Below are 22,897 nucleotides of genomic sequence, written 5' to 3'. Positions count from 1 at the left end.
TTTTGTATAGCTATATACAGTACATGTATACTATATATATATATATATAAAACTTTATTACATGTAGTATTAGAACTGTAAAGATTAGTCGTTTACTCTATTTTGATAATCAATGAATCATTTCAATCAAAAATACCAAACATGCTCTGGTTCCAGCCTCATAATTTGCTGTTTTTCTGTGTCATGTATCATTAAGTATCTTCAAGTTTTGGACTGTTAGTCGTAAAAAAATAAGCAAATTGCAGACATCACCTCGGGCTCTGCAAAACTGTGAATGTCATTTCCCCCCCTAGACTAAACAATTTTAATTGAGAAAATAATCTGCAGATAATTAGATCATGGAAATAATATTCTCTCTTCCGCATTTTTTATCCCTCTTATTCTTGTGAATGTCACTGTTGTCCATATTGCACCTAATGTTGCTTCTATTTTTATTCTGTATTTTAATACAGAATTGCTTATTTTGAATCCTTTGTACTTAGCCTAATAACCCAATTCCTCTATATGGATCATTACAGTTATTAAATCATCTTTCTATTATTTTAATGTCTCACTCTCTTCTGTCTTCTCCCTATTAGGCCCCGAAGCTGTTTGAGGAGCCAGCAGTTCACCCATCAGCAGGCATTTCTGAGCGATGTCAGGTATGTATAATGTAGTTGAAGTACTATTAGTCAGTGTACAAGTCTGAATCATATTTGTTCGTATTGCTGTTATCTTACATTTCCCTTTCAATTAGCATCTTTACTCCTGTATCACAGCTCACCTGCTATTATCTCTCCCAGAGTCTAATTTGTGCTTGATCGTCATTGGAGGCCCGTGTGTTTATTTATGTCTGAGTAATGTTACCGTTTGTGTGTGTTGGCTCTGCCCTCAGATGGGATCAGACAGTATCATCGGAGCACTGTGCCAGGTAGCAGATAAGACTTCCATAAAGAGGTCCACCCTCGGAAACTCCACCACTGTAAAAGAGAAGGTCAAAGTCACCAACTCTATCATCATGCATGGTGTTACCATCGAGGAGGGGTGAGAACACGCACATCTGTACACACACACGTGCACATACTCGTTGATAACATGTACTTTGAAGTGCTTTTGCGAACACATTAATTTAGGCTGAAAGAGAATTTCACCTTCGAGGCATGTTTATGTTTAAACGTTTTAATCCTCACGTCAGCTTTTGTTAGGTGTTCAGTTAGTACATGCATAGTGTGCGACGAAACAGTGGAATTTAGTAAACAAACATTTCAAAGCAAGTTGAGTGATCTGATGTTTCCAGAAAAAAACTGTCTTTACACTATCTTCTGAAATTACTTGAACCTGTTTTCCCTTCATCTGTAAACACTGTTTGGCTTTCACATGTAGAAGCAGTGGTATGACTAGTTATTCATTCACTGCATATCTTTTCATTTAGTTTTCTAGGTGTGTGTGTGTGTGTGTGTGTGTGTGTGTGTGTGTGTGTGTGTGTGTGTGTGTGTGTGTGTGTGTGTGTGTGTGTGTGTGTGTGTGTGTGTGTGTGTGTGTGTTTTAGGACAGATGCTTGTGAATGTGTGTGTGTCCGTTGATGGGAGGTGTAACAGGTTTTGTTTTCTGTGCTCTATGGGGTCAAACAGGCAACGCTGAGTTAACAATGCATCTATTGGTGTGGAACCAGCCAGAGACCAGTTCCAAACAAACACAAAGCTGTTGAACTGAAACACACAACATCCATATATTTCATTTAGCCGCTAATTTACTTGCTTATACCAAGGTTCCTACTGGTTATGGAATTTGTGGAACACGCTGGGGGTTTGAAAGGTATATTCCAGACAGCAACAGTCTGGGCTATTGGATAATTGTCATGGACAGTATCATTGAAATGATTAATTGATCAGTTTAATCAATACAAGCTGATCAAATGCCAGAAATGTTTCAATTTCCATTTCGGTGATTTATAAAGTAATTTATTAGGTTAACATACCGTTTAGTTTTTTTCCCCTTTTTCATTAGGTTTAAGGTTGGCAATATGATATTCACAGCGACATATTCAAACCCAACGTTTTTTTATGGCTGCACCAATCCATCAAATTGAACTTTTCTAAAGGTCTTGTAGATCATTTTGTACACATTTCCCCAGAAGTAAGCCCAGCATTTTTGGTATGCTACAAAACTTGGAAATAAAGTTTTGTACATTTGAAGAAATGTTGGCTGTACAGCATGAGTTTGTAAAGATTGGCTCACCAGTGGGTTGGTTTGTTTTGAAGAGATATCTAGCATTTGCTGATTTAATTGTTTTTGTATGGGCTATTTGTTATGGTGGCTAGACACGAGCACCTTTCACACATGTACTGCAAACCTGAAATGATGTAGAGCTGTATGTAATACGGCAAATGTCCAAATCAGTTCAATTGGACTTCAAACTGTCTTTACCCTGCCAGCTCCCTAGTCTTGTAATCCAAAGTGTTAGAATTCACAGCAAGTGAGTGGGTGTGTTGATGACGTTTCTATCAGCTTTCGCCAAATCGGAAGAAATCAAACATCCGAGGGTGAAGAAGAAGCAGGATTTCCACAAAGATGGCAGTGAAAATGTCTAACCGGAGAGACTGCAAGATTCAGGAACGCTGAAATTATTAGACAATATCAAGGAACGGCCGTGACGCGGTTTAATCCGCATCTAAACCAAACAAGTTTTTCCAGTAAGTAAGAACACGTCTGAGAGGGACAATCTCTTGTTGTGTGCGGCATATGTGAACTCCTGACAATGTCAGGACTTGATTTGTCAGACATTTTCCGGCTATAATTTCGCCCCCCCAAAAAAACTACAAAAAGATGTGCTAAAAATCCTACCAATGTGCTGCTTTTCTTCTTAGAAATTCTAGAAAATTCTTGGGGAACATGCAGGATATGGCAGATATTGTATTTGCTACATCATGATTTCACTTAGGGAGGCCAAAAAGCCCCAAACTGAATAGTGATGCATCATGATCAGCCACGCTATTGCACATCACAATTGTCAAATGTAGCAAGTAGTTAAAGTGGTCAAAATTGACTGCTTTGTTGCAACAAAAGAGGACTTGTACCAAGAGCGCCAGTAGCCACTGTAGAATTAGCATGTAGATTGATCTGCTTAGTCTCTTAGCCAGAAACCCTGGTGGAAAGAGACTCATCTTGGCCTCAAGTCTGGATTTTAATGCACTCATTCACAGTCTCCTTTTCTTTTATGTCAATTTCTTACTCCTCCCTCTCTTTTCTCTCCATCAAGGCCTCGGCGCCATCCTTCTCCTCTCTCTCTCTCTCTCTCATTCTGTCTCTCTCCATCTCATCTTAAGCCTTTCAGGGACCCCAGCCAGCCCGCATGGGGACCCTCATCATGCCCATGTAGGTGCACGCACAAAGGCATGAAAGAACGAGAGAGACAGGAGAAGGGAAGAAAGAAGCGAGGGGAAAGCAAGCTAGCACGCAAGAAAGAAATTGCAATTCTTTCTTTTCTTTTTTTGAGGACATAAGAAGGAAGGAGAAAGAGGGAAAGAAAGAGCCAGTGTGAGAGGATTAGCAGACCCCGGCCATGTCGCAGAAACCCCTCGCATTTCTGCTCTCTTTGTTTGGAGCTGACCAGAACTTGTTGACAAAGCGCTGCGTGTTTGGGAAGGGACATAGTAAGGGTCAACTTTACAGGGGGGTTGGCACAGGAGGTGGGGGTTGACGTGTGTCTGTGTGTGTGTGTGTGTGTGTGTGTGTGTGTGTGTGTGTGTGTGTGTGTGTGTGTGTGTGTGTGTGTGTGTGTGTGTGTGTGTGTGTGTGTGTGTGTGTGTGTGTGTGTGTACACGTGTGTGTGCGTGTGCGTGAGGATGGGGGGGTCATGGCAAGGAGAAGCCCTGGTGTTAGTAATTAGTGGTGTTTCAGCTCCGAAGCTTCTTTGGTGGTCTCTCTCTCTCTCTCTCTCTCTCTCTCTCTCTCTCTCTCTCTCTCTCTCTAATGTTACAAAACTCTGAATCTTGTAATCTCCCATCACCAGCTACCACCACCACTTCCTAGGTAGTCACTTACACACACATACACATCCACACACTCCTTTCTCCCTCTCCCTCCAGGCCTAACCACCTGAATAGAATCGGCCAATACAAACCTGTCTGTGTGTGAGGTGCAGAGGGCCAAGTGTGTGTGCGTCACTGCCTGGGCAAGACCAACATGTGTTCTCCACCGGGCTCCCCAAGCTACTGAAGCACACATTCTCTAACCCACGCATTTACACATACACACCCTCCATGGTTAGCCGACACAGGACACACAAGACTGTCTGTGTCTCCCCTCCAAGAATTTTATGGTGATGGTTTGGCTGAATGTGAGAGTGCACAGTGGGTTGGCACTGCCAGCTCAGGTGGGACTGAAGCACAGGGCCAACAATGTCTTAACACACATACACACACACACACACACACACATGCACAAATCATGGACTGCTGTTCTTCTTTAATAAAGATGCTAATTTAATGTTTAAGTTCAGTTGATTGGAAGTGTTTGAGTGTTCGGAGAAGGTGGGAGGATCCCTGATGGTGAAATGAGCTGAATGTTCCTACTGTCACTTTGACTTCCAGTATGGCACTCCCTCCACAACTGTATGGGTGGAGAACAGTGGTAGGCTGTGGCTGTACTGGGCAGCTCCCAGTATGAATGTTCTTAGTCTCGCTTTGCCAGACCGTCCACATGCTGCGGAGTGGAGGGGATTCTGGCTAGTCCACATAGCATTCCGGTATGGGAGAAATCGTGCTCTGGTTTATTGGCATTTCTTTAAACCAATCACAATCGTCACGGGCGGCGCTAAGCTCAGCACGGAGCCACTGTAAAATAGTCGTGCGAGAGAAAACTCAGATTGGACAGATAGTCTAGCTAGCTCTCTCAATTTACCCTGCAGAGATCTGAGGAGCAGCCAACCATAGTTCTCATAAATCCACCGGAGTTTTTTTCCCGGTGGATTCCAACGCAAAGAAAGCGGAAGGAAAGGGAAAATACATGGATCCGGCGGAATTTCTTGCTGCACCGGAGCAATCCTGGAAAAGGAACGTTAAGGATATAGACTAGGATGTTCTTAACTATGTGTACGTGCCCGTGTGTGTTTGTACATACAGTACATTACAGGATTACCCCAGTAATTCTGTAAAGTGTCCTTGGGTTTTGTGAAAGGTGCTATATAAATAAAAGTTGTTGTTGTTGTTATTATTATAAGGTACATGGAACAAAACAGAATGTGACCCATAAACACGATTGAATCTCCAGCGGACCCAAAGAGCAAATGACAAGAGTCGCAAAATCATGTTTTAACACTACCAAACGTATCCCAGCAAAATATGAATCTTTAATTACTCAAGAGTAGCTCACCACTTTCAGGCCTGTATGTAATAATTCAAGGTTTGGAGATATTGTTGAGTGGCTGTGTATCATTATTGATTCATCTGTTTATTTTCTTTTTCTTTGTGAAACATTAAACCTTTATGAAGGATGGGTTTATTGCATTTGATTACTATTCCCTTTTATTATTTTGTGACCCCCATGAGGAGTCCCAACACCCAGTTAGGTATTAGTGCTGTAGAAAATATAAGAAGAATGTGATTAATGTATATTGTGTGTGTGTGTGATTTCCAGGTGTAATATCCAGGGCAGCGTGATCTGCAGTAATGCTGTCATAGGCCGAGGAGCAGACCTCAAATACTGCCTGGTGGGAAACGGACAACGGATCGAACCAGAGGGTGAGGTCCACTCACATAAACACACAAAATAATGCCCCCCACCAACAAAAAAAATCTCACAGTAATTGTCAGCACATGATGCCTTGCTAAACGTCTCTTATCTTATTACCCAGGGATGCTCAAAGTGCATTTTAGCATTTTAAGCATTTAAATGTAAAACAAACAGTAGTTGACCATTTTGCATCCCCAAATGAAATCAACTGTACACTGAAAGAAGATGCACATTAAAACACCATTCAGTACAACAACTTAACAAATACACGCTATCTCTAAAGCCCCTGGCACTTCTCCTCAGTTGACTCAGATAGGGTGTTAATGTATGTGTGTGGTATCTGTCTGTTAGTGCCATGTGTTCAAGCCAACTAGGAACGTTTCTTAATTCTGAAGTCTGTGTGATATAGAGATTTGTCAGAGAATTTTTTTTATTTCCATAATCCTCTTGTCCTCAAAGCTGTGTGTGTGCGTGAGCATGTGCGTGTGTGTGTGTGTGTGCGTGCGCGCACGCGCGTCACATTGATGGAGAGCTTTTAGAGAGCAGGGCCAGAACAGGACCACCCGGAATTCAACAGCAGCAGCCTCCAGCCACATCCAACACACGCGCGCACGCACATATAGAGAAAGAGAGAGCAAGCTCGGCTACCATACTGAGCAGCCTAATTGAGTGAACAACAGGGTACTCTACGTAACAACAGTGTGAATTTGAGCTAAACTCAAAATGTTTGTGCCGTTTTGGAGCATCCTGTCAGCGGTCACTGGATGCTGGAGGGTGAACTGCTAATTTTATGTTATTGAACCCTGAAAACTTGGACCCCTGATTGCATAATTGTTTTGCATACACTGTATAGCCAAAGTTCCAACCTCTTTGTCTCTGATTTTCTGTCTCGCATAAAAATGTCCTCCTCACACATGCAGACACATTGTTGTTCATATTGTATTGTTTTCTCTCTTTCATTATTATTTTATAAAATACCTTTTTGTCTCTTCAATAGGCATCTTATAAGGGATCTGCTGTATATAGTCAAGTGAAGATTATTTAAATAGCCCACAACGCAAGAGGGCTTTACAGTATGTCCAACATACAGCAGTCAATTATTCCTATTCTCAATCTGGATATAGGAAGCTATTAGCTAGCTAGCTATTTTGTATATATTTGTCTCTGTTTCTGTCTTTATTGTTCATTCTTTATTGTTCATTAATGTTTAATGTTTGTTTGTATGTATGCACAAATCACCAAGGCAAATTATAACCACTGTGGCAATAAACTCATTTTGATTTTGAAATAAAAAAGGAGAAATGTCAGAAATAGCAATAGATGACCCTTCATCCATGCATGATGACTGGATATAACCATATAGGTCCTTGAAACACAAAGTTGTTCATAATTATAGACATTTGAAGCATTAACTTTCTGGCACACAGACAAGTGGTGGATACCAAAATCAATTTCACCTTGAGCAGAGTACAAAGGAAATAAAAACAAACCTGAAATGTAAGAATTTTAATCTTTTATTATAATCTTGGATCATAGACACACCTGTATGGCCAGTGCCATCTGTCTGTAGAATACACTAATTGTGAAAAACTAGTTGTCCTCAGCAAATAAGTAATGAGGGGAGTAATGCAGTCCACTGTAATCCATTTGAAAACATGCCTCAACAGTTTTTGGTAGAATCATCTGCCAGTTTATCGATCAGGTAACCGAGATCGGGTCAGATTAGATCTAAACCTGCTCTCCGGTTTACTTTATGTTGAATTGTAAGAAAGTACAGGATTGTCTCTCGCCACTTATCTAGCTGGCTGACCGTAGGCTGCGAAAGACATTACAAACCCACTGTACTGCTGAAGCTGTTAGCAGTGAAGGACCACCCTGCTAGTTAGCCACACACGCGCACACACACACACAGATACAGGTCTGTCAGGTGTTGATATTTAAAAGATACATACCTCTCCTCTGGGTGCTTTGATAAATACACACATATGCATGCATTAAAACAGTGGCCATACGTTGTAGATAAATACACACTGTCTCTCCTCTTCTTCCCAGTGTCTTTTGGAGATGGCACAATGTTCTTATCTAATGCTGCATCCTGATTACATTTAACTATTTACCTGACAATCATCTATACTTAGTTAGAGTATGGACTTGCAACATATGGCTTGATTTTCTCATTTATTTGTTGAGTTGGGTCAGAGTTGGAGCTGTGTATTATCATTGGCCCAGCAGCAGAAATATGTAAATATATAGTCTCAATACATTTACAACACTGTATAAGTTACTGATGAATCAACCGAGCCAAATTGAGTAACCCTTCCTCATTTCTCTCCAGTCGCTCCCTCTCCTCTCCTGCTGTCCCATGGTCCATTTGTCCTCCCCTCCACACAGCAGAGGATAAACTCGCTCTGAGAAGCAGATTCCTTCACACTAAAACCTGTCTGTGTGGATGGAACATTACTCTCTGCCACCGTTTGCTTTGGATCAGTACCGATGCTGGAAGATGGAGGGAGGAGTAGCGGCTGCTCTCCTCATGCAGAAATAGCTTTGAGTTGAGAGAGATAGCGAGAAAATGCTGGCAGACTCAGTTTCAAGCATCATCTATTTCTTTTAGTAAGGTTCAGGTAGCAGTCAGGGTGACCTAACCACACTGGAGCTTCTGGGACTGATTTCTAATAAATGATAGCACCATACAGTGGGTTTGCATGCTGTAGCCCGTTACTTACAATTTGCATTTATGTTTATTTCCTATTGGCCATACAACTATTGTCTACCATTCATTTCGGTATGGTATAAAAATTATTATGCAGAAATGAATTAATTAATCACATTAGTGCTTTTAAATCTTTCCTAAAAGTTAGGTTATCTGCGTCATGTAATAGAGTTGTGAGCAAAGGACTTTTTAGAAAAAGTGTTGATGAAACTGACATCCAAGAGTTGACGGTCACCTGCCAAACAATTTTTTTTAATTCCTGAAACAACAACATTTTTCAAGATAAGAGTTCAAAACGATACCAAATACCTGCCTTATTATAATATTTTGGGTGTAAATGTATACATTTCTCTCTCATTTCAGCTGAGAGGACTAATGAGGTCATTGTTGGAACGGACCAGCTGATGGAGATCTAGAGAGTGGCATCATTAACCAATCAGAGAGCAGCAAAACACAGCGGACAGCTTATTCATTGGCTGACTGGCCAATCAGAAGCCTGGATGCTGCTTGACCGTTCTACACTCTCTTCTCAAAGGCTCTTTTGTACATTGTGTCCAAATAAAGACAAGTGCTTAAACCCATGCATCAGCATGTTGGTGGTTTTATTTGTTTGTTCATCTTTTAGGAATTTTCGGGATGTGTCTTCATCGCTTTGAGAAGATAAACAAAAATGGTATGTTAAGTCACACACTGAAAGAAATCAATGATGTCAACTGTTTGACAGAGACAAGTTGACTGTCAGTTCGAGGTAGATCTTTGTAATTGTTTTGCCACACTAGTTATTATCAGACTGTTGCTGTCTCCTATAATGGCAGGGCTCAATTACTCAATTTACCCCGTTTGAGAGGCAGGAGAGTCGTCCACATTTGAGTGTGCATGGGTGTTAACGTGCACACTGCAGCTGTGAAGACCAGAGGTGGAGGGAAAAAAGATGTGGGAGGGGTGACCACAATGGCGTGGGGGGTTAAGTTTATTTGTACACAAAAATGGTGTATGTGTAGGCCCCGGACCACCCAGCTTGATCCTGTATCAGTTAACACAGACACCCCACCCTCGCACACACAAACACAGCAGAGGAGGAAGCTGACTCGCGCCTGACACTTCTTTCTTTTTTCTCCTCTTCTTACCCTCTCTTCCCCTTTGCTGTCACAAGATTTATTGCATTCCTTCGGCAGAGCATTTCTTAAATTACAGGTTTGAAGTTCCTCAGTCACGAAGAAGGAAGATGAAGACAGGGATGTCTGTGGGGGGTGCTTGTGTGTGATTCTGTCCTGTTTCCTATTGTGTCTGTGGCCTTGGAGGAGTCATTTAGACTGTCTCTTGTGGTGTGTGTGTGTGTGTGTGTGTGTGTGTGTGAGAGAGAGAGAGAAAAAAATGAGATTATGATGTCTCGTCTTCCATCTCTACTGTCCATTAGAAGAGCTTGTTAGCCTGTCAGATGGGCATGTTTTCATGATTATTCCTTAAGATTGACAATTACTAATGTGGCTTTCATCTGTACCATATACCTACAACTTTGTGAATGATTCTTGAAGTACACTGGATTTGATGAACACCTTTTACTTTTTGTTTCTAAAGTAAATTCACACTCTAGCATTTTCCTTCTTTCGAGGGACATTTTATTGATTTTACACATCAAGATCAGTTTACTCATGTGGGGTGCTACTCAGTCCATAAAACACTTGTATAAGGTCTTCTGTGGCTCTGGAGGAGCTTTCTGAAGTCAGAGAATGTAACCGTGATGATAATGTCATCAGGGTTGACTTGGGATCCCCGACTCACATGCTTTTATTGACAATCCTTTGTTAAAGTTATATTATTGGAAATGTAGGATGCAGCATTTTTCAACCCGTCATCCACAAAGTAAATTCAACAATTGATTTTTGTGTAGTCTGCACGATGGAATGCAAAAACAAGGAGTCACTTTAATTTGATTATTTCTCGTGCAAGAATACATTCCATAAATGTGGGTCTTAGACTAAAAATATGAACTGCTAAATAAACAAGGTATTCTTAATGTGTGAATTGTCTTCTCGCTGTGTTTACTCTAAATGTGGCTTCAGCTCACAGACTGAAATACTTCATTGTTCAGTACTTTTCCATGCCCTTTGTCTTACCTGTGTTCATCTTCCTGTTCCATTGTTCCCTTTTCTTATTCACATTGTGTACTTCTACATTTGAAGATACCTAATTTTTCATACTTGCATTGTCAGTTATTTCCTTCTATACTGTAAATTTGGATCACGAAAAGCTAGTGATTTCCCCCACCCAACAAGAGAGAGTAGATGAGAAGGTGACAGACTACATTTGTCACCTGAGTTTTGAGCTACAGATCGTGAAAACCACAGTTAAGGTTCACTTTGTCCGTGCTTTTTGTCTTGGCTGTGTTAACCTTTTTAGCAGTCTCACACTCTGAACTCTCTCTTCAACCACATGATGAGATCTGGCAGCCGGGTGTGTTTGGGTAGAGGTTTGTATATTTACTCAGAGACCCCAGAGTCCCCTCAATGCAACGCCACCAAGGCTGAGCCCGCTTTCCAGCACATACGTGTGTTTGCTGGTGTATGTGCACACATGTGTGCAGGCTTACCTGTGTGTGACCATTGTTAATCCTCTGTCACACAAACCAGTCAATGCTGTCTCACACCCCTTTGAGTGAATGCACGCATACGTACACAAATGTGCATGTTTGCTTTGCAGATCTGGAGATCAGATGTCGAGCTGCAGCTCATATATCAGGCTGTCTGTCGGTCTTTGGTTTTGTAGCCTTGTGGAATTTTCTGACATCTCTACGTAAGATTTTTATCTAATTATGCATCCCAAACAACTGTGTCTCGAAACCGAGGAGAAGAGAAGTGAATTGTAAAATAAAACATTTTTATGCACAGATTATCATCAGTTAACCGTTTTTCTGGCAACACATTTGCCCACAAGATTCGTTTAACAAGGATGAAATAACATTAATAAATGAAGATGCTCTTGCACATCTACAGTGACATTAAAAGTTGGCTTCTTTTATTTTGTGTCAAAAAAATATCCATTTTTGTTGGACATACTCAGTGTCTAAGCGCAATGTGTGCAGAGTGAATCATGAAGACTACTTCTTTAGGACAGAAGTTGACAGAAGTCTGGAGATTGAAAGGCTTGTTCACATCAGAGTTTTAAAGTCTGGGAAGGGACCCAAAGCGGGTTGGGGAAAATTCCAATGGGTGTCAACATTTGCTGCTTATAGTGAAGATAAATGTGTTATCTGACACTTCTGGACATGTTATCCTGATGCTGTCTCAGGTCTCACATGCACCTCTAAAAACACAGTTTTCTAAATAAAATCCAGCTGGTTGGTTAGTAGTTTAAAGGGTCAGTTTTCCCAAATCACATTAAGCATTAGCATAACCATTTCTCCACTTATCACAAGTGGTTTCTGGCCATGACGTATTTCGTTATATGGGCCACCGTTCTGAGATATTGGCCTGTGGGCCCAACCCGAATACAATGGAGGTGAATGGAATTTTGTTTGTGGTGCACAACGTGTTGAAAAATTATGTGCAAAAATGTTTTTTTCAAAAGTTCAAGTTATTCTGGATAATCCAAAGATCCAAATGTCTGGCAATAGTTTTTATTGGAACTACTTTCTACTGAGGAAGAAGCTACTATGAAGACTGTCCAAAGTAAAGTCTGTGAAAGTTAAAGAAAAGAAAGTTGATAAAGTTGGGGAGGAAGTGTTTTATCTTTCACAACTTTGACTTATGAAGTGAGATGTGAACTAAGAAACAACCAAATAACACCATTTAGGAACAGAAAATGTGCAACCAAATAGTTTGGCCAGTGTTTCTTTAACACTTTCCCGTTCAAGATTATCCCCCTAAAGCAACTGGTTATTACAAACTCAAACCTTTGCACCCAAACATTTTAATGGTGAGCCCATGAATTCCAAAGATACCAAATGTGTCATGTTGGAATTTAAGGGACTTGTATACGAATATGAGATAGTCATCTGCGTGGAATTAGATGGTTTTAACCTTCAAAGATAAATAAGGTGAAACAAAAGGGGACAAATGTGTGTTCAGGGCTAAAATGTGAACATGTTGAGTGCCTTCACACATGCTGGTCTCTGAGACATCCTCTGCGAATACATGATGTCTTGCTTTTGCTTCTGTGGAACCCTAAGGGTGGGAAATAGAAAAAGATCCCTACCCTTAGACGGACTGGATGGATGGTGGAGAAAGAAATGTGCGATACATAGTCATACCCAGATGCACAGAGAGGTGGGGTGGAGTCTGAGCTCCGGGTTGGGGGGTTGGCTGAGTAGCTGGGTGGCTTCATGGCTTGAGGGCTGATCGTGGGTGAGCGAGAGACAGACAGAGAGAGAGAGAGAGAGAGAGAGAGAGAGAGCAGGCCACCCAAGTGGCAGTCAGTCAGAAACCTGTGTGTGTTTGCTGCTGACCCCTACACATTAGCACAACACTTCCTCAATTTGTCTTCTGTGTTCTCCGGCCACAAATGAATTTCCTCCCTCCTTTTTTTTTCTCCGCACATTACCTTTCAAGATGCTACCCCCCCATCACACACACACATGCAGACACACCCCATCTCTAACTTAAACATCTGAATACTTGCACACAAACACTCTTTTTATAAGCTTTAGGGATACAACAGTTGCTGTTATTGCTTAGCCAACAAAGAGTGTGTGTGGAGACACAGAACCCATGTATGGGAAAACAACCTCAGTGACATGCCTTACACACACACACATGCACGCACGCACACACAAACACACACACACACACACACACACTAAACCAGATATCCCTGTCTGTCACTGTGGAGGCCCCCAGCTAATTAACTAAACATTGACTGGGTGGTTGATTGCGATCACATCTTAAATTGCTTTTGCCGTAAAATCACAGGACGAAGCAAAAGACTGACCTGCTTTACACCCTCAGGTGACCTTTTTCTTTTAATCTCATTAGTTAAAATGTTTATACCATCTACAGCTGTAACTGCAAACAGATTGGCTTTTCCAAATCATTAAAAATAAACTTTTTTTTTCGATCTCAAATATCAAATTATGGTTTTTGCACTGTAATTTTACAATCACTTTGCCTTAAAATCACTTTAAACTGCTCAATTTCACACCAAGGCTACTAGTAATGAGCTAAATGGATACAAGAGATGTTTAAAATTGAGTGATTCCTGAATTGCAAGCTATCAGATATTTCATATTATTAATGTAAAAGAGATGATAAGAAAAAAAATGGTTAAAGAAAGTTCCTGTGTTATAAAAACAAGGCAAATTTTCCTACTTTCCTACTGCAGTTCTTCAAAAATGTATTTATGTGCCTAAAAAGACAGCTGTATGTTGTCTCAAAGCATTTGGATTGGAGCTTTTCTGATAGGCCTCCTCATCATTTGTAACTAATCACAATATTGCAAGGCTTTTTTGAAAAGCTACATTGTTTCAGCCATGTTTGCTCACATATACTTACATATGCACACACACATGCAATAGTGAGGTTCTGTGCTTTCTTTTAAAGCTACAGGTCTGAGTTTGCATTACCACCTGCTAGCTGCGTCTGACAATACCTCTGTTACAACCGCACCAACAAAGACTTAAAGAAAAGTGTGTTTCTCTGTCTCTCTCTGTGTTTTGTGTGTTTTTCCCCCAGAAAGGCAACCATTCATTACGATGACAAAGGGGTAAAGAAATGCATTATCATAATTAATCTTGTGTGAGACTGTGGGTGGCAGCTCTGACTCTGCTCTGAGACTGACAGAAGTGCTCAATGCAGAAAGTGTCTCTCTGCTACCGGGCAACTTTTTGCCTTTTCATTTGATATCTGAGGAACATGTAATTATAGACTAGTAAAGTTGAAAAACCTTTCATGGGATTTCCCAACAATATGCAAGATGACTTTGTGAACTTTAAATCAAACAACCAAAATGAAAATGTTTTAAGACTGAAAAAAGGTTTCGGTTCATCCGAAACATGGCACGTATTTTTTCCCATCATCAAATCACAGAAACTCTTTGTATGTTTTTCAAACAGCTTTGTTTGTCTAGTCTGCCGGCCCATAGCCAAATATTCTGTTTTGGTTATTATGAAAATGATTTGTTCATTTGGATTAGCCTTGACCCAAAATGTGTTTGGGATTTCTTCCCTTTTTTGTTATATTTCAGTCTTTTTTTTAAGAACTAGATGTGATGCTCTTTAGTTATATGCTTTAAAGTGGTTTGCATAATGAAATTGCTGTAAATTGCCCTCACACATAGATAAGTATACACAGGATGTAATGAGAGGGTAGAAAAATGATTATCATACGCCCTCAATTGCCTTCAGAATGCTCAGTGATTGTGTAATGTTAATAGGGTCTTTATTTTTGATCCAGACCTGCATCAAACATCTTTTCTTTCTTTTTTAGGTTTTTGGGGCCGGATTAGTTTTCTATATATAGTAAGTCTAGATCAACCTTATATTTAGGATGTAAAAGCTTTATAACTGTGTGTAGATCTCATTCCTCCCATCTGACTTTCTTGTATGTGTAGACACAGCTTCTGAACTTTAAGTCTTTTTTTGTCATTTAGAGGCTGTAATACATTTAGACAATTAATGGGCGAGTGTATAAAGGTTATTTGAAAAAATACACATCTTTGACTATGTGTTCTCAACATGTTTCTATAATTATGTGCGATAGCTGTTTGTGCCAGGGACTATCTATGAGGACACATTGATATCACACTACAGCTCATTAAGACAGAAGGGACTAACATTAAAAGGGTGCTTTTCCCTTTAGGCTTTAAAAGATAACTGCTTCTGATATAACGTTTTAAAGTGAAAGTTGGATTTTCACCGCTCTACTTTTTTTTGCAACCAGGAACATGTGACAATAGTGCAAATATATATAACATACAACAAACAGTTGCCATGTGGGTACTCAGACATGTATTATAGACAATATATTTCCAATTTTTTTCCATGTTTAATCAGTTAAGTTACTTGTTTGGCATCCTGTTTCAAGTTTCTGTCAAAAATATTTCCTTTCTTGGGAATATCTGCCTCCTCCTTGTGGAACCTCCTCAATGTTCCCCAGATACACACCACTGTTGTTTGAAATGTCATATCCCATAATATCTTTTATGCCTGCATTTTTTATCTCCCTTCTACTATGACTATCAAGGTTGCTCCAGTAAATAACAACATTATTCATATATTTGATCCCTCTTTTATTCTACTCACTCATCCATCTTTACTTACTTCTTATGAGAGAAAAAGAAGAAATGCAGCCATGAGCTGCCTCACTGCCTCTCTCTTCGATAAATAAACACTCTCTGGGCCTGAACCCTGGGCGTCTCGGCTGTTGTGCGATGGCTGAGTGCCAGAGTGGTTCCGTAGCTCTGCCTATAGCACATACAGAACCCCGGACGGACAGCCAGCCATGCATGCATGGATGAACGGATGGATGGATGGAGTCACTGGGGAGACATGAAATAGAGGAATGGAGATGGGGGTGGGGGGGAGAGCAGGAGTAGAGAAGCAGATGAAACAGAGGGGAAAGATGAAGGTGTTAAGAATAAATCAGAAATAAAAGGCAGAGGTAGCTGAGCGCTTATATTGCATCCATAACCACAACGTCCTGGATTCGATTCCAGCCTCGGGGCCTTTATTGCATGTCATACCCCTCTCTCTCCCCCATTTTGTCTGTCAAATTAAGGCAAAAATGCCCAAAAAAACTCATCTTAAAAAAATGGACGAGTAGAGGAGATAAAAATGGAGAGGATAAAGAGAGGGAGGGAAGGATGAAGGGAGAGGGACCATGTGGGACACAGGACATGGAGAAGGGAAGGAGGGAGCGAAGGCTTGGGCGGTTTGTGTTTGGAGGCCGGGGCAGTGTGATGGCAGATATCTGCACAGCGCATGGTCATCTCAGATGGTTTATTTATCCAAGGCCTCCAGACCAGGCCTCGGACCTCCCTGAGTTTGTTAGGCTTGAGGGGGCCCCCTACTACACAACCCAATTCCTTACATTCCACATTAGCTCCCATTTCCAGCTGCCTGTTTCCCTCTACCACTCAACCCGACCCAACCCAGTCCAGGCAAACTATACCCAGTTCCAGCGAAGCAGAAAAAAAACCAGGCCTAACCCGTGCCGCTACAGAAACGTGAGCGGGTTACAAGAACGTATGGTCACCTCCATTTGGACAGATGGGTGAGGAGGTACGTTTGTATAGATATGTAGACCTGTGTATCATTTAACTGCCACAGAGAGCTGTGGTGTGGTGGTAAATGACAAGTTTACAACAGTATCTGTGATATACGTTCCAAGTCAATAGATAGACTGATGCAGTCAGTGGATACATCCTGTTTATCCAAGATAAACCAAGAGATTTGAGGAGACCAGTAGAAAAGCTTGACTCCAGTATTATTTCTTTTACACATGTAAGGCTTTAAAACGGCATCTTTAGCTGCATATGTGTTGCATATAGTGTTAAAATGTAATGTTGCCCATTTCTACCCACATTTATTTATTTAGAGTATAGGAACGCCGAATCAGATGAAGATCTGAAAGAGGTAGTGATAGATAATGAGATAATGACTGAGAGTTGCACAGCCTTTTAATTTATTTAATAGCTTCTAAGAAATGTTTGATTATTTAGCCAGACTGGTGACTTATGGTCTTTACTCTGACATGTTTCAGTGAACAAAATCCCACTTTTGAAGTAAACGCAAACAAAACAATTTAGAGCTTTATCATAATTTATTTCATAATGATTGTGAACAGTGGTTGAAGAAGTATTCGGACCCCTCACTTATATGAAAGTACCAATACAACAAAAGGAAAAAAAAATCATTAGCCTACAAGTAAAAGTCCTGCATTCACAACCTTATTTAAGTATTATCAGCAAAATGTACTCAAAGCATCAAAATAAAAGTACTTGACCCCTGTTATATTGTATCGATAGATTATTAATACATCAATCAGTGATACATAAATGTGTAAGTATCATTTTATTGTTGTAGTTATTTGAGGTAGAGCTCATTTGAACTATTTTATATAGTTTAATCAGCCTAATCTATAACAACACTTTCTATTATATAGGCTTATCATGTTTTTTATATTCTAATATTCGAAGTAACTAGTGTAGAAAGCTGCTCTTTATTCAGTTGAAATGAGTAAAGAGGGCAAGATTTACCTCTGAAATGTTGTGGTGAAGAAGTATAAAGTAGCATAGTATGCGTAAAGTACAGTACCTCAAAATTATACTTAAGTGCAGGACTTGAGTAACTGTACATAGTTCATTAATAATTATTTTGATTTGATTATTGGTAGAATTACGTCATCTTTTATGTATTGTTTTAGCTAGAAAAAAATGCATATCATGTTGGACACTGTTGTTGAACTCTTTATGGATGTCAATTTAAAAATGTACAATATGTTCAGTTCATGAACATCATCATTTTCATCCTGACAGTCACTTTGGTAGCTTGGTATGTAATACTTTAAGCATTTAAGTACTAGACAAACATGTCAAATAAAGTATACATACGGTGTACTATACAACAATATCAAAAAACATTTTATGTAAGTATAACATTGTATAAAATCTGTGAAAGTAAGACAAAATACAAACATATAAAGCTTTTTTTAAACATATACACTTTCTTTTTCTTGTTTTGCCATTGTAAATTGTATATCTTTGGATTTTGGAGTGTTGGACTGCTACATTGAGCTTTGGGATCTCGTTATAGATATTTTCCACTTTGCTCTGACATTTTATAGAGTAAATGTTATTAATTAAATCAATCTGAAAAAAGAATATTGACAGATTATTCAATAATAAAGAAAAATCATTATTCAAATCATTTCAATTCATCTTAGACACTGAGTGTAAAAACAATTTGGGGTGAATGAGAACTGTCAGGGAAGCTGACTTCATTTGTCATTGCACGATTTACAGTATTTATAAATATTTAATGACTTCTTTTCCCAATGAAGCACTACATTAAATAGACACGATGCTGAGCCCCAGTCCTCATAACAGTAACAACATTAGCGCGTCCACAATCTGTTTTTGTGTCCTTTGTCTCCATGCATGTAAACAGTCATGATGGACATAATGGATTTGAATGAACGTGCACCTAACTGTAGCTGTCACAAACAGAATGAGCTTAGAGCACCGACACCTACATTCAAATTGCTTTACTTCAGCTTCAAATTGTTTTACAATCGCCCAAAGGGCCTCAAATTAGCACCAGCCACCTGACACATGTTCTACACAGCAGCACAGGTTGGTGTTTAGGCAGAGAATGTAATCTGGTAACGTGTTTCTTCTTCACCCCCATACTGTCATGAGTGGGGCCAATGGGTGCTTACATTAGCAAACCACCAAGACACTCCTTAACCTATTTTTCTTCCTCGGAGAGATTAGAAACAATCAGGTCTGAGGACCCCCTTCCTTTCTTTCAGTCTTTCTGTCTATTTCTTTCATTTTCAAATGTTGTTCTTAGGTGAACTGCTCTCTAAACTCATGAAATCATGCATTGCATTGGAAACTTTCCAAAAGTGTCACACTGAACCAGGCAGGTCCAAGGTGTGGTTATATTTTCTAGGGTGTAAGAAGGCCCATCAACCTACTTTTAGAAGTCTTTGGCCATAAGAGTTGAGGTTACAGCTGTTCGTGCTAAAAACCTACACGCTCACAGCTGCCTATAACACACTGCTCTGGCAGCAAAAACATGAGAGGGCAAAACTAATCTTTTGGCCTAAAGTGATATGAAAAGTGCTGAAAGACGTGTAATTCTCCCATACAAAAAAAAGAAGAAAAGTGAATCACATGTTTACATTCTTGTCTAAAAAGCTGAATTAAATTCTTTATTTTTTTTTATTTATTTTTTTCCTTTCACTGATTGTCCTTTGCTGATGAAACAGATACACCGTGTGCGTGCGTGCGTGGCTGTGATATCAATAGATGGCATGTGCGATTGCTTCTTACAAACCGGAGGACCCGGCCACTGGGAATAATGTTCACAGAGCAAGTGAGGCGGGCAGGCAGCAAGCTGTGTGCGTGAGTGCGCGCGCGCGCGCGTGTGTGCGTACGTGCGTAGGTGCGTGCGCGGCTGTGCAGAGTTTATTGAAAGAGTTCCTCTCTCCCCCTACCCCTCCTCCTCCTCCCCCGTCCTCCTCCCCTCCCTCCCTCCCTCCAGCCCAGGCAGCAGCAGCCTGGGTGGTCCCCCTCTCTCTCCACTTTGGTGAGCTGTTGCTTAGCAGCTAATAATAGGCGATGTTTGCAAAGTAATTTGCCTCTTCCTTGGCCAATGGGAGCCGGAGCACTTTACCATCAAACCTCCCTTTTCAGGATTTGCCGAGAGGCGAACTTCTCCAAATGTTACCGCTACGGGATCGGAGTTAGACTTGACACGGACGGCTCAGACATAGGCTACTACTACTACTACTACTACTCCTAGCTACTACAACTACTACTCCTCTCTGAGACGTCGTTTCATAAACCATCGGGACGAATGAAGACTGAAGGATTTATACGGATTTCGGCGCATAATGTTGGGATGGAGTTTCGAGACTTGTTTGGCTCCAAGGAAGACTAGAAAACGTCTCTCTGACTTGTCGCCGGCGGTGCTGGATGCGCTCCTCTTCTATGTTGGATTATTGTCGTTTTTTCTGAACTCGCACCGATTCTCTGTCGCTTCGCTCTGCGCCCTGTTCACCCTCTTTGGACTATGGCCTCGGATCGCGGGGTCCCAGGGGCCGGCGTCTATGGAGATTTACCCCCGAGTTATACGCGCTCCCAGCAGCCTGCGAATCCAGACGTACTCCGGAGACCCAGCTACTGCCACGCTGCTTTCGCACTTAAACAGATCTCAAAGGTGATACACTGCTCGCAGTATAGTGTGGATTTACTATGAAGGCAGCTTTCATTCAGTCGGCAAAATATGAATGAAAAGTCTTCAAAGGCAGCTTTTGATTTAACCCTGATCTAATCGTGAGTTGAGGGCGCATGTGGGAATGTAGGGTAGGCTGAAGCAGCAGCTCCCAAACCGGGGTCCGGAGGACCAGCAAAGCTCCTCCGAGGGCGACGACAGTGAAATCACGAGTCTTTCAGTTTAACTGTTTATCATTTAGCGAAAAAAAGAAAAAGAAAAAAAGTATACAAATTGTCATCAGAGGGTAAAATATAGGCTAGACAACAGAAATGTTATGCTTAATGCAACAAAACCTGTTTGAAGTCCGAGCTCGCATGACACTTTGGGAACCCTCTTGAATAAAGTGTTTTATATTTGGCAGCTTGTTAACTTTGCTGTTTGTTTGAATGGACACCAGGCTCCCATTCATTTATGTTGCTAAAGCCAACGGGAGGGAGTGAGTGAGGGTTTGTTCCCATATCCCAGTCGTGTTGTGCGTGTTTTTGGCTTTGTGCAGGCAGTGGAGAGCGCACTGGCCCGGGGTCTGTTTGGAAATGTGGTGGGTCCTGTAAAGGAATTCACTGATTGAGTTTAATCTGACAAAGCATCTTTGGACCGCCCGGATGCTTGGACGTGTTTCAGCACTGCTGAGAGAAGCCACAACACCAGCGCAATGTCGTACTGCAGCAGTGACATTTGTAGCAAAGGAACTGAATGTTTCTCCCTAAAGTCGAGATTCTTTACAAATTAGAGGGGGGAAAAAAACAACTGTAGATTACTGCGGGGAAATAGATGTCAGCTGAAACTTTATTCATCACCAACTCATTTTTGTTAGTATTAGTTTAGACTCATGCAACCAGTGATTGAACAAGGCTTCCACTTACCCAAATAGTTAGAATAGAATAGAATAAAAAGAGTTAACCACCAATATGCTGTTCCACAGCAGTACACATGTGGTGATAACTTTGTATTGCATTCTAAAGACCAGATTCATATAAGGTGTCTCATATAGAGTGACACCTTTTCGATAAGGTTGATAAGGCTTCGACTGTAACAATATTCAGAGTTTTTACAATTACTGTAGCTTCCATTAATGTTTTTTTAAGCTCTTTTTCATTGCTGTTTCTCTTGACTCTGTACGTTTAAACTATTAGGAACTAGTTTCCCCCAACGACTTAACATTAGTACAAATCATTGCCACTGCAACTGTGCAGATTAAATCATCTCAGATGTGGGGTGTCATGGGAGATCCTGTCCTGGGTCTGGACTGAGTTCAAGCGATAGATAGATAGATAGATAGATAGATAGATAGATAGATAGATAGATAGATGGATAGATAGATAGATAGATAGATAGATAGATAGATAGATAGATAGATAGATAGATAGATAGGTTTTAGCAGGAATCTGACTGCTCACACTCTGTTGGTAGGACAGCACTGGCATCAAATCACCATGTTATACAAAGTGTCACCTTAAATTCCACAGAAAGACTCTCTGAATACAGATGCATGTGTTATCCAGTGTCTTGGATGTAAGTTGTCATTATGCGTCAGACATTCTTCACACTTGATACACATATAGAGATACACTCTAGGAAACCTGCCTTTGCTGAGAGTTGTGCAATGATGCATTATTTATGTGTGGTGACAGTGATTTTAACTCTGTCCTTTTCTCGCCCTCCCTCCTGCTTCGAACTAGGGGAAGGCTGTAGGTCAGAAAGCTCCTCTGTGGATCCGGGCGAGGTTCCAGGCCCTCCTGTTCTCTCTGGGCTGCCACATCCAGAAACACTGTGGGAAGGTCCTCTTTATTGGACTCTTAGTATTCGGGGCTCTGTCTGTGGGACTCCGAGTCGCAGCCATCGAAACGGACATCGAACAGCTATGGGTGGAAGGTGAGTTTGAGAGATTTCCATTGATCCTTTGAGCGATGTTCTTATGAAGCAACAGACTCCGGTGTTGTTACTGTTTCTCACACAAATACTACATCACTTGGCATCATTCTGTGAGTTTCGGTCTTAGGTGCGTTGTTGGATTTATTGGACTTTTTGTTCAGAAGAGTCAGCTGAGGGTAGTTTGTACATTTTGACAAGCTTGTTTTTTCCCACTGGGTTTAAATGGAGGTTGAATGACAACAGTGGCTGGTGGGAAGATGCAGGGTGGCCCTGATTAGTCATCTCGGTGCCATGGGAGGGCACTAGTTGTTCAGTGACTGATAGACTTACTGCCTTACTGGCCAAAATCAAGGACTAAGATAAGGAGGAGCTGGTTTCAAGTTCTTTTTCTGTATGTGAATTAGAATTGTCAACACCGTATAGAAGGAATACTTGAACCAAATAGCTTGTAGATGAAGTATTGACTTCCTTTTGCGTAATAGTCCATGTCTGTTTCCTGTGTGTTGTGGATGGGGAATATAGTGTATGTTGTATTCTATGGTGTTCTCAGTGTTGTTCGCTCATGTCTGTTGATGTCTTTAAAAAGTCACACTTTACCTAAGAAACACAAACACACGACTGCATTACAATAGTCTATCTCCCTCTTCTGTCATACAGACGCCGAC

At 40.8% G+C, this 22,897-nt stretch overlaps 2 protein-coding genes across 3 annotated transcripts in view; both read left to right on the top strand.

Moving 5' to 3' along the window:
- The window catches only part of eif2b3 (eukaryotic translation initiation factor 2B, subunit 3 gamma), a 35,338-nt gene extending 26,332 nt beyond the window's left edge, over positions 1 to 9,006 (top strand). The window contains exons 9-12 of the mRNA XM_028594120.1: positions 579 to 641; positions 875 to 1,023; positions 5,617 to 5,720; positions 8,789 to 9,006. Of these exons, the coding sequence (XP_028449921.1) occupies positions 579 to 641; positions 875 to 1,023; positions 5,617 to 5,720; positions 8,789 to 8,841 (369 nt within the window). The 3' untranslated portion in view covers positions 8,842 to 9,006. The remainder of the gene's footprint in view (positions 1 to 578; positions 642 to 874; positions 1,024 to 5,616; positions 5,721 to 8,788) is intronic.
- Positions 9,007 to 19,714: 10,708 nt separating this feature from the next.
- The window catches only part of ptch2 (patched 2), a 29,893-nt gene continuing 26,710 nt past the window's right edge, over positions 19,715 to 22,897 (top strand). For both annotated transcript variants that reach the window (XM_028594040.1, XM_028594041.1), the window contains exons 1-2: positions 19,715 to 20,303; positions 22,040 to 22,232. In XM_028594040.1, the coding sequence (XP_028449841.1) occupies positions 20,157 to 20,303; positions 22,040 to 22,232 (340 nt within the window). In that variant the 5' untranslated portion in view covers positions 19,715 to 20,156. The remainder of the gene's footprint in view (positions 20,304 to 22,039; positions 22,233 to 22,897) is intronic.

The sequence above is a fragment of the Perca flavescens genome, chromosome 12 (genome assembly GCF_004354835.1).
Source record: "Perca flavescens isolate YP-PL-M2 chromosome 12, PFLA_1.0, whole genome shotgun sequence".
Classification (NCBI taxonomy): Eukaryota; Metazoa; Chordata; class Actinopteri; order Perciformes; family Percidae; genus Perca; species Perca flavescens.
Note: the sequence above shows the minus strand (reverse complement) of the source record. Positions and strands in the feature narration are given on the sequence as shown.